The sequence below is a fragment of the Mustelus asterias genome, chromosome 24 (assembly GCF_964213995.1).
Source record: "Mustelus asterias chromosome 24, sMusAst1.hap1.1, whole genome shotgun sequence".
Lineage (NCBI taxonomy): Eukaryota > Metazoa > Chordata > Chondrichthyes > Carcharhiniformes > Triakidae > Mustelus > Mustelus asterias.
Genome location: NC_135824.1, coordinates 1,553,444 through 1,565,550, shown reverse-complemented (window position 1 = coordinate 1,565,550; position 12,107 = coordinate 1,553,444). Strand labels below are relative to the sequence as shown.

Here is a 12,107-nt window from a genome sequence, read left to right as displayed (position 1 = left end):
ACCTGTTCATAGCTCCTTGAAAATGGAGTCACAGGTGGACAGCGTGGTGAAGAAGGCATTCGGCATGCTTGGTTGCATTGGTCAGAACATTGAATACAGGAGTTGGGACGTCTTGTTGAAGTTGTACAAGACATTGGTACGGCCACACTTGGAATACTGTGTACAGTTCTAGTCACTCTACTATAGAAAGGATATTATTAAACTAGAAAGTGTGCAGAAGAAATTTACTAGGATGCTACCGGGACTTGATGGTTTGAGTTATAAGGAGAGGCTTGATAGACTGGGACTTTTTTCTCTGGAGCGTAGAAGGCTGAGGGGTGATCTTATAGAGGTCTATAAAATAATGAGGGACATAAATCAGCTAGTCAATATATTTTCCCAAAGGTAGGGGAGTCTAAAACTAGAGGGCAAAGGTTTAAGGTGAGAGATACAAAAGTGTCCAGAAGGGAAATTTTTTCACAGAGGGTGGTGACTATCTGGAACAAGCTGCCAGAGGCAGTAATAGAGGCGTGTACAATTTTGTCTTTTAAAAAGCGTTTAGACAGTTACATGGGTAAGATGGGTATAGAGGGATATGGGCCAAACGTGAGCAATTGGGACTAGCTTAGGTGTTATAAAAAAGGGCGGCATGGACAAGTTGGGCCGAAGGGCCTGTTTCCATGCTGTAAACCTCTATGACTCTATGTGTCATTTCAACAATAGTTACTGATTGATCTCAATGCTTTCCAGCTGGTACTGTATAGACCTCATGTTCTCCTGAAGCCCATTTTGGTATCAACACCTGACTGATTCTGAACTTTAACAGCTTTGTATAATAAATGGAATTCGGCTTTAGAAGCAGACTCAAGATCTATTTATTTGTATTTTGTTCATCGTATTTGAAAGATACAGGTGTATAAAAATACAGAAACAATCAACAGGGAATATTCAGTGTAAACTAGTCTTCCAGTGTCTGTCAGGTCTTGGAGGATCAGTTAGTGTGGACTGAGGCACTCCAGCAGCACAGGCAGATGAGATGCTTCAGATGGTGCTGGGAGCAGCCAGGCTCAATCATGGATGTAGCAGGGACATAACAGGGATCAGAGCCCACGGTGGGGAAAGTCAGCCAAGTTCTCATGATCCTGGCTGGTATCAGCAGAGTTTGTCTCTCACTGTGATTTTGCCTGGTCAAATTACCTGTGTTCTGTCAGAGCGTGACAGGATAGTCTAGTAAATGGTAATAGTAAATCCACAGTGAGGTGAATTAACAAGTGTTAAAAGTCCGGTTATTCACAGAGTTCCAGTGATGGTGAGTGACTGCTGCCCTTTGAACCCATCAGTCCAGTGATGTTTCCAAGCAGTGACATTCCAATGGATTACAGCTACATTGCCTCGTGGCAAAAGTGAAGAAAATTAAAAACACACTCCTACTCTAAAGAGAACTTTAAAGACTTTACAAACTTTTAGCCCCTGTTACTGAGAGAGATCCACAACACAACCCTTCAGTCACAAATTGCTTTGAGCAAATGGTCAGTTGGACCAACTTGAAATAATCTTGGATTCAGATATCAATTTCAAAGCAACAAGGCAACTCAACAGAGGGAGCAGAGTGATACTGAGCTATGAAAACACCAAGACTCTGATAGTGAGAGAGTCGATGAACATGTACCACTATCTGCTAACATTCAGGTGGGAGGAAGAGAGTTTCCCGTTATCCTGAGTACATTTCATTGAGATCTTTCAATTCTATCAACAGATCAATTTTAGTGAGTCATTATTCTGTGTACCCACTGACCCACTCCTGTCAATCACAGCCACTACACTGACAGCTCAGCATTACAAATACACTTTGCTAAAATCAACTGTACTCCAAACAACTGAACATCACAACTGTCTACAACATAAAGAACAAAAATGTCTTAAAATAAATTAGACACATCAGCAAAAGTAAAGAAAATGTAATTGCAGAGAAGGAGCTAGAAGCTATGGTTTGAAGTAGTAACAGATGCCACATTATATCAAGAGTGACGATGGATTAAAGACAAGGCTTCACATATCACCCTTCAACCACGGAATCTTTGACAAATGTTCAGTGGATCTTGGTACAAATTCTCAGTGAAAACTTTATAACTTATAACAACTAAACATCCAGAAATTTCTGCAGAGTTCCAAACAGTTCAAACATTTGTATCAAACACCAGAGCAAATCAAAATCAATAAACTTTCAACAGAGTAACAGAGGCTAAAATTGAATTAAAAAGAGATTCACAGCACCAGAGATTTTTAAATAACCAGAAATTTTCCTCACAGTTATCTGCTTTTTGCAATTCCAGAAATGTAAGAAACAACTAATTCTCGTACAGATTTAATTCTCTTTGCCTGATTCTTCACACACTGTGCTGTATAACCAGCTCACAAGCTGTCTGAAGTACCCAGGGAATGGACAGTCTTTTCTGTGGAGTAACAAGACCCAGTGGAGGGAACTGAATGAGTGGAGATTAACTCAGGAAGGATCCAGCGATTGTGTTTAATCACATACTCCTCCCGAAGAAATCCCTACGGATTTTATTCAGAATCAGGTTCTACTGATCACAAGAAGGGGACTAGGCCGGTGATTAGTGTCTCCCTGGCAAGGGCATGCCAAGATTTCAACACCATTCCAAGACAATATATTTTGACCAAATATACAATTAGTTAAGCAAGAACCATTACCCACAAGTTCCTAGACTGTTCAGGGTGACAGTAACCCATCATCTACTGCATAACTATAATTCCCCCCAAACTACCAACCTAACTAATGGCAGGAAAACTGATGACAAGAAGCCTTCTTTAAAATTAGAATCCATTTCCCTGTCTGATGTTAGTTATTGTGATGTTTTAAACTGCTGAGTGATTGGATCATGGCTCAGTGTCAGTAGCGATGGTGGTTATATTGCCAGTGTGAATTAGAGCCTTGACTGTAAGGTTCACAAGAGCCCTGGTGGTGATTGTAGCCACGAGCTCTCCCTTGCCATTGACGGTTATTGGACCAGTTCCGGCCATCGTCCCGGCCTCTGTATGATCGGTAGTCTTGTGATCTAAAAAACAAAAAAGGTAAAAAATCTCAAACTGATGTCAAATCTAGCTTTAATCACTTTGGAATGATTTAATTATTTGATGATGTCACTGGAAAAGGAGAATATTTCCAAATGCTGCAGTTGTTTTCACTTTTCCAACTCATTACAATCATTCTCCCCAAGGTAATTATTCACCTTTAACAGTTCATCAATTATCTTCTTACTCATGGCCAGATGCAGCAACACCGAGCTGTTAGATACACGAGGATGGAGAGTTCCACCCACATGTAAGCTATTCCATTCCCTCCTTGTCTTAATCATGTATAGCTGATAAAGATTTCCAGGAAAAATAATTATGTTTTCTGACTCATCTCTCTGATCTAGTTAAGAGATTTTCTCTTCCATTTACTGCTATTGATTTGGCGATGGTAGTACATCCCCACTAATGAAACAATCCCTGTTAGGCGGGGTGGGGGTATAGTGGTGATGTCACTGGACATTTAGTAAGCCGGAAACTCTGGGGACATGGGTTCAAATCCCACCACTGCAGCTGCTGGAATTTAAATTCAGTCAATAACTCTGAAAATAAAAAGCTGTAATGATGACCATGAAACCATTGTCAATTGTCGTAACAACCCATCTGGGGCACTAATGGCCTTTAGGGAAATAAATTTGCCATCCTTAACTGGTCGCATCTACATGTGACTCCAGACCACAGCAATGTGGTTGACTCTTAAATGCCCACTGAAATGGCCGAGCAAGCCACACAGTTGTGTCTAACTGCTAGAAAGTTGGTAAGCAATGAAACTGGATGCACCAACTGGCATCGACCTAGACACTGGAAACAACAATGGCAAACTCAGCCCTGTCAACCCTGGAAACTCCCCCTTACTAACATCTGGGGGTTAGTGCCAAAATTGAGAGAGCTGTCTCACAGACTAGTCAAGCAACAGCCTGACATAGTCATACTCACAGAATCATACCTTACAGATAAAGTCCCAGACACCACCATCCTTGTTCTGTTGGTGGGACGGGACATACTCAGGAGAGGTGCGGCACAGTGGTACACAGTCGGGAGGAAGTTGACCTGGGAGTCCTCAACACCCATTAAGTTTCATGTCATCAGGTCAAACATGGGCAAGGAAAACTCCTGAGAATTACCACGTACTGCCCCCCCTCAGCTGATGAATCAGCACTCCTACATGTTGAACAACACTTGGAGGAAGCGTTGAGGGTGGCAAAGATACAGAATGTACTCTGGGTGGGGACTTCAATGTCCATCACCAAGAGTGGACCGATAGAATCATTATAGACCAGACAGGCTGAGTTCTAAAGTCCTAAAGCTGTTAGACTGGCTTTCTGGCAGGTAGAGAGGGAACCCACAAGAGGGAAAAACCTTCTTGACCTCATCCTCACCAAACTGCCTGCCACAGATGCATCTGTCTATGACAGTATCGGTAGGAGTGACCACCGCACAGTCCCTGTGGACATGAAGTCCCTGCTATACGAGATAGATTTCGAACAGATCTAACAACTCAAGATTGGGCATCCATGAGGCACTGTGATCAGCAGGAGCAGAACTGTAGCATTATTGGTCAGAGATTGTATCACAGTGTCAGAGAGGAGGTTTGATGAGGACTTATCTGTTGAGGTAGTATGGGCGGAGATTAGAAATAGGAGAGGAGAGGTCACCCTGTTGGGAGTCTTTTATAGACCTCCTAAAAGTTCTAGAGAGGTTGAGGAAAGGATTGCGGAGTCAATCCTGCTTAGGAGTGAAAGTAATAGGGCAATTGTTATGGGGGATTTTAACTTGACTAATATTGACTGGAATTGTTATAGCTCTAGCTCGTTAGAGGGGTCAGTTTTTGTTCAAAGCGTGCAGGAAGGTTTTTTGACTCAGTATGTAGACAGGCCAACTAGAGGTGAGGCTATATTGGATCTGGTGCTGGGAAATGAGCCAGACCAGGTGCTAGACTTGGAAGTTGGTGTGCATTTTGGTGATAGTGACCACAATTCGGTTACGTTCACCTTAGTGATGGAAAGGGATAGGCATGAACCTCGGGCCAGTGGTTTTAGCTGGGGGAAGGGTAATTATGAGGCTATTAGGAGAGAATTAGGAAACATAGGTTGGACTAGGAGTTTACAGGGACTGGGAACGTCCGACATGTGGAGTTTTTTCAAGGAGCAGCTACTGCGAGTCTGTGATAGGTATGTCCCTGTCAGGCAAGGAGGAATTGGTAGGGCTAGGGAACCGTGGTGCACCAAAAAAGTTTCTTTGTTGGTTAAAAAGAAAAAGGAGGCTTATGTTCGGATGAGACGTGAGCACTCGGGTAGTGCACTAGAAAGCTTTAGATTGGCTAAGAGGGAGTTGAAGAGCGAGCTTAGAAGGGCTAAAAGGGGACATGAGAAGACTTTGGCGGATAGGGTTAAAGAGAATCCTAAGGCGTTCTATAGGTATGTCAAGAACAGAAGGTTGGTTAGGGCAAGTTTAGGGCCAGTTATAGATGGCAGAGGGAAGTTATGTGTGGAACCGGAGGAGATTGGTGAAGCATTGAACCAATATTTCTCTTCGGTGTTCACGCAAGGGGACATGAATATAGCTGAGGAGGACACTGGGTTGCAGGGGAGTAGAATAGACAGTATTACAGTTCATAAGGAGGATGTGCAGGATATTCTGGAGGGTCTGAAAATAGATAAATCCCCTGGTCCGGATGGGATTTATCCAAGGATTCTCTGGGAGGCAAGAGAAGTGATTGCAGAGCCTCTGGCTCTGGCTCTGATCTTCAGGTCGTCGTTGGCCTCTGGTATAGTACCAGAAGATTGGAGGTTAGCGAATGTTGTCCCATTGTTTAAGAAGGGGAACAGAGACTTCCCCGGGAATTATAGACCGGTGAGTCTCACTTCTGTTGTCGGCAAGATGTTGGAAAAAATTATAAGGGATAGGATTTATAGTTATTTGGAGAGTAATGAATTGATAGGTGATAGTCAGCATGGTTTTGTGGCAGGTAGGTCGTGCCTTACTAACCTTATTGAGTTTTTTGAGAAAGTGACCAAGGAGGTGGATGGGGGCAAGGCAGTGGACGTGGTATATATGGATTTTAGTAAGGCGTTTGATAAGGTTCACCATGGTAGGCTTCTGCAGAAAATGCAGATGTATGGGATTGGGGGTGATCTAGGAAATTGGATCAGGAATTGGCTAGCGGATAGGAAACAGAGGGTGGTGGTTGATAGTAAATATTCATCATGGAGTGCGGTTACAAGTGGTGTACCTCAGGGATCTGTTTTGGGGCCACTGCTGTTTGTAATATTTATTAATGATCTGGATGAGGGTATAGTTGGGTGGATTAGCAAATTTGCTGATGACACCAAAGTCGGTGGTGTGGTAGACAGTGAGGAAGGGTGTCGTAGTTTGCAGGAAGACTTAGACAGGTTGCAAAGTTGGGCCGAGAGGTGGCGGATGGAGTTTAATGCGGAGAAGTGTGAGGTAATTCACTTTGGTAGGAATAACAGATGTGTTGAGTATAGGGCTAACGGGAGGACTTTGAATAGTGTGGAGGAGCAGAGGGATCTAGGTGTATGTGTGCATAGATCCCTGAAAGTTGGGAATCAAGTAGATAAGGTTGTTAAGAAGGCATATGGTGTCTTGGCGTTTATTGGTAGGGGGATTGAATTTAGGAGTCGTAGCGTTATGTTGCAACTGTACACAACTCTGGTGCGGCCGCACTTGGAGTACTGTGTGCAGTTCTGGTCCCCACATTACAGGAAGGATGTGGAGGCTTTGGAGAGGGTGCAGAGGAGGTTTACCAGGATGTTGCCTGGTATGGAGGGGAGATCCTATGAGGAGAGGCTGAGGGATTTGGGATTGTTTTCGCTGGAAAGGCGGCGGCTAAGAGGGGATCTTATTGAAACATATAAGATGATTAGAGGTTTAGATAGGGTGGATAGTGATAGCCTTTTTCCTCTGATGGAGAAATCCAGCACGAGGGGGCATGGCTTTAAATTGAGGGGGGGTAGTTATAGAACCGATGTCAGGGGTAGGTTCTTTACCCAGAGGGTGGTGAGGGATTGGAATGCCCTGCCAGCATCAGTAGTAAATGCGCCTAGTTTGGGGGCGTTTAAGAGATCCGTAGATAGGTTCATGGACGAAAAGAAATTGGTTTAGGTTGGAGGGTCACAGTTTTTTTTTTTAACTGGTCGGTGCAACATCGTGGGCCGAAGGGCCTGTTCTGCGCTGTAATGTTCTATGTTCTATGTTCAACTAGAACCTGTAACCTCACATCCTGGCATATCCCCCACTCTGGCATTACCACCAAGCCAGGAGATTCATAAAATCAAAATACTGCGGAGGCTGGAAATCTGAAATAAAAGCAGAAAATGCTGGATAAGCACAGCACGTCTGGCAGCATCTGTGAAGAGAGAAAAATAACTAATGTTTTGAGTCTGTGTGACTCTTCAGAACTGAAGAGGGATGGAAACACATCCCCTCCACAAAAACACGTTCACTCCCTCCACCACCGATGCACAATGGCAACATTGTGTACCATCTACAAGATGCACTGCAGTAACTCACTAAGGCTCCTTCGACAGCACCTTCCAAACCCACAACCTCTAACCGCTGAGGACAAGGGCAGTAGATGCATGCAAGCACCAAAACCACCTGGACGTTCCCCTCCAAGTCAGTCACCATCCTGACTTGGAAATATATCACTGTTCCTTTACTGTCACTGGGTCAAAATCCTGGAACGCCCTTCCTAACAGCATTGTGGGTGTACCTACACCACATGAACTGCAGCGGTTCAGGAAGTCAGCTCACCACCACCTTCTCAAGGGCAATTGCAGATGGGCAATAAATGCTGGCCCAGCCAGCGACGCCTACATCCCATGAAAGAATAAATATATTGTTAATCTCTAACCATAAGTCCTGTTACTGTCTGAACTACTTCTATATTTCAGTGCCCAACTCCAACAGGTATTTCCTCCTTTACAAATATCGATACGTAGAAACATCGAAGATAGGTGGAGTAGGCCATTCGGCCTTCGAGCCTGCATCACCATTCAATATGATCATGGCTGATCATGCACTTTCAGTATCCCACTCCCGCTTTCTCTCCATCCCTCTTGATCCCTTTAGCCACAAGGGCCACGTCCACCTCCCTCTTAAACATATCCAACGAAGTGACCCCAACAGCTTTCTGTGGTAGAGAATTCCACAGGTTCACAACTCTCTGAGTGGAGACGTTCTTCCTCTTCTCAGTCCTGAATGGCTTACCCCTTACTCTTAGACTGTGACCCCTAGTTCTGCAATTCCCCAACATTGGGAACATTCTTCCCGCATCTAGCCTGTCCAATCCCATCAGGATTTATATGTTTCTATGAGATCCCCTCTCAATGTTCTAAATTCCAGACATTTTCCTTACATTTTTACATTCCTTTCCATACATTTTCCCTCTTTCTGACTGACATTTCTAAAGCCTGGTACCCCACACTGACGGAAATACTCTCATTGTGTTAGCAAGGATCAGTGGCTGCTCTTTACACACCTGCGATTACCACCTGTCCGGACCCTCCAGTCTTCCACAATCGGTGGTGGATCTGCTGGACATTTCACCATCTCCTGATACTCCTCGTCAGCGGCAGTGAACCGACGAGCAAACATTTCCTCGTAATTAGGAACAGTTTCTGCTTCACTCGACATTCTGGGCAATAAAAGGGCAGGTAAACATTAGGAGAAACAGATTCTATTTGCTTTAAATCTAGACCTTGTGCGGAGACTGTGGATATAAGGCTCATCTCATGTAATACACAGCTACAGATCCCAATTCCAAATTCAATCATAGCTCAGGTAATTGGAAGCTAAGAAATTAGTTCCAGAACTTATCATAGAAATCCTAGAGTACAGAAAGAGGCCATTCGGCCCATCGAGTCTGCACCAACCACAATCCCACCCAGGCCCTACCCCCATATCCCTACATATTTTACCCACTAATCCCTCTAACCTACACATCTCAGGACACTAAGGGGCAGTTTTTTAGCATGGCCAATCAACCTAACCCGCACATCTTTGGACTGTGGGAGGAAACCGGAGCACCCGGAGGAAACCCACGCAGACACGAGGAGAATGTGCAAACTCCACACAGACAGTGACCCAAGCCGGGAATTGAACCCAGGTCCCTGGAGCTGTGAAGCAGCAGTGCTAACCACTGTGCTACCGTGCCGCCCATACTGTGCTACCGTGCCGCCCTACTGTGCTACCGTGCCACCCTACTGTGCTACTGTGCCGCCCTATGCGTAAAGGGAAACCAGGAAGGATTCTCAGACTGGATCTGGACTCCATGACTACAATGAGATCATTCCCATGTACCAAGCACATATTCACTGAGATCGTGAGATGAAGATAATAAAACCTCAGTATTGGCTCAAAGGAATAGGGTTGGCATTAGAAAACGGATTATAAAAATGGACAATTTTGAGTGAGTGCCACACTGTCAGTGCAGAGTGAGTGCCACACAATCAGTACCAAGGGAGTGCTGCACTGTCCATATTGAGGGAGTGCCGCACTGTCAGATGGTCAGCACTGAGGGAGTCAGCACTGTCCGTATTGAGGGAGTGCTGCACTGCCAGAGGGTCAGTATTGAGGGAGTGCTGCACTGCCAGAGGGTCAGTATTGAGGGAGTGCTGCACTGCCAGAGGGTCAGTATTGAGGGAGTGCTGCACTGACAGGTGGTCAGTGCTGAGGGAGTGTCACATTGTCAGAGGGTCAGTACTGAGGGAGTGCCGCACTATCAGAGGGTCAGTAAATGAGGGAGTGCCGCACTGTCAGAAGGTCAATACTGAGGGAGTGCAGCACTGTCAGAGGGTCAGTGCTGAGGGAGTGCTACACTGACAGGTGGTCAGTGCTGAGGGAGTGTCACATTATCAGAAGGTCAGTACTGAAGGAGTGACGCACTGTCAGAGGGTCAGTACTGAGGCAGTGACGCACTGTCAGAGGGTCAGTACTGAGGCAGTAACGCACTGTCAGAGGGTCAGTATTGAGGGAGTGCTGCACTGTCAAAGGGTCAGTACTGAGGGAGTGCTGCACTGTCAGAGGGTCAGTACTGAGGGAGTGCTGCGCTGTCAAAGGGTCATTGCTGAGGGAGTGCCGCACTGTCAGAGGGTCAGTGCTGAGGGAATGCCGCACTGTCAGAGGGTCAGTGCTGAGGGAGTGCTGCACTGTCAGAGGGTCAGTGCTGAGGGAGTGCTGCACTGTCAGAGGGTCAGTGCTGAGGGAGTGCCGCACTGTCAGAGGGTCAGTACTGAGGGAGTGCCGCACTGTCAGAGGGTCAGTACTGAGGCAGTGACGCACTGTCAGAGGGTCAGTACTGAGGCAGTGACGCACTGTCAGAGGGTCAGTGCTGAGGGAATGCTGCACTGTCAAAGGGTCAGTGCTGAGGGAGTGCTGCAGTGTCAGAGGGTGAGTACTGAGGGAGTGCCGCACTGTCAGAGGGTCAGTGCTGAGGGAGTGCCGCACTGTCAGAGGGTCAGTACTGAGGGAGTGCCGCACTGTCAGAGGGTCAGTACTGAGGGAGTGCTGCACTGTCAGAGGGTCAGTACTGAGGGAGTGCCGCACTGTCAGAGGGTCAGTACTGAGGGAGTGCCGCACTGTCAGAGGGTCAGTACTGAGGGAGTGCCGCACTGTCAGAGGGTCAGTACTGAGGGAGTGCCGCACTGTCAGAGGGTCAGTACTGAGGGAGTGCCGCCCTGTCAGAGGATCAGTACTGAGGGAGTGCCGCACTGTCAGAGGGTCAGTACTGAGGGAGTGCCGCATTGTCAGAGGGTCAGTACTGAGGGAGTGCCGCACTGTCAGAGGGTCAGTACTGAGGGAGTGCCGCACTGTCAGAGGGTCAGTACTGAGGGAGTGCCGCACTGTCAGAGGGTCAGTGCTGAGGGAGTGCCGCACTGTCAGAGGGTCAGTACTGAGGGAGTGCCGCACTGTCAGAGGGTCAGTACTGAGGGAGTGCCGCACTGTCAGAGGGTCAGTGCTGAGGGAGTGCTGCAGTGTCAGAGGGTGAGTACTGAGGGAGTGCCGCTCTGTTTCGGGATCTCAGTCACATTTGTTCTCCAGACTCGCAGTGGGCCGGGATCAGGAGCCAAACTCACCTCCTCGCTAAAAACGGATCACTTCCGGTTGCAGCAACAAACTCCTTCCCGCGGACTCGGCACTTCCGGTCCCGAGAAACCAGACCTCAAAATAACGTTCCGCCCCACACCCTTTGGCAATGCAGCACTCCCTCAGTACTGACCCTCTGACAGTGCGGCACTCCCTCAGCACTGACCCTCTGACAGTGCAGCACTCCCTCAGTACTGACCCTCTGACAGTGCAGCACTCCCTCAGTACTGACCCTCTGACAGTGCAGCACTCCCCCAGTACTGACCCTCTGACAGTGCAGCACTCCCTCAGCACTGACCCTCTGGCAGTGCGGCACTCCCTCTGTACTGACCCTCTGACAGTGTGGCACTCCCTCAGCACTGACCCTCTGACAGTGTGGCACTCCCTCAGCACTGACCCTCTGACAGTGTGGCACTCCCTCAGCACTGACCCTCTGACAGTGCGGCACTCCCTCAACACTGACCCTCTGACAGTGCGGCACTCCCTCAGTACTGACCCTCTGACAGTGCGGCACTCCCTCAGTACTGACCCTTTGGCAATGCGGCACTCCCTCAGCACTGACCCTCTGACAATGCAGCACTCCCTCAGTACTGACCCTCTGACAGTGCGGCACTCCCTCAGTACTGACCCTCTGACAGTGCAGCACTCCCTCAGTACTGACCCTCTGACAGTGCAGCATCCTGCAGCACTGACCCTCTGACTGTGCGGCACTCCCTCAGTACTGACCCTCTGACAGTGCAGCATCCTGCAGCACTGACCCTCTGACAGTGCGGCACTCCCTCAGTACTGACCCTCTGACTGTGCAGCACTCCCTCAGCACTGACCCTCTGACAGTGCAGCACTCCCTCAGTACTAACCCTCTGACAGTGCAGCATCCCTCAGCACTGACCCTCTGACAGTGCAGCACTCCCTCAGTACTGACCCTC

General features: G+C 47.4%; 1 protein-coding gene across 1 annotated transcript; it reads right to left on the bottom strand.

The window, feature by feature from the left end:
• Positions 1-838: 838 nt before the first annotated feature.
• Positions 839-11,309, bottom strand: LOC144511142 (RNA guanine-N7 methyltransferase-activating subunit-like protein). The gene is made up of 3 exons (XM_078241147.1): positions 11,172-11,309; positions 8,576-8,731; positions 839-3,056 (listed from the first exon to the last, which is right to left on the bottom strand). The coding sequence occupies exons 2-3, from the start codon at positions 8,728-8,730 to the stop codon at positions 2,891-2,893; spliced, it is 321 nt and encodes a 106-aa protein (XP_078097273.1). The 5' UTR covers position 8,731; positions 11,172-11,309; the 3' UTR covers positions 839-2,890.
• Between the last annotated feature and the right edge of the window lie 798 nt (positions 11,310-12,107).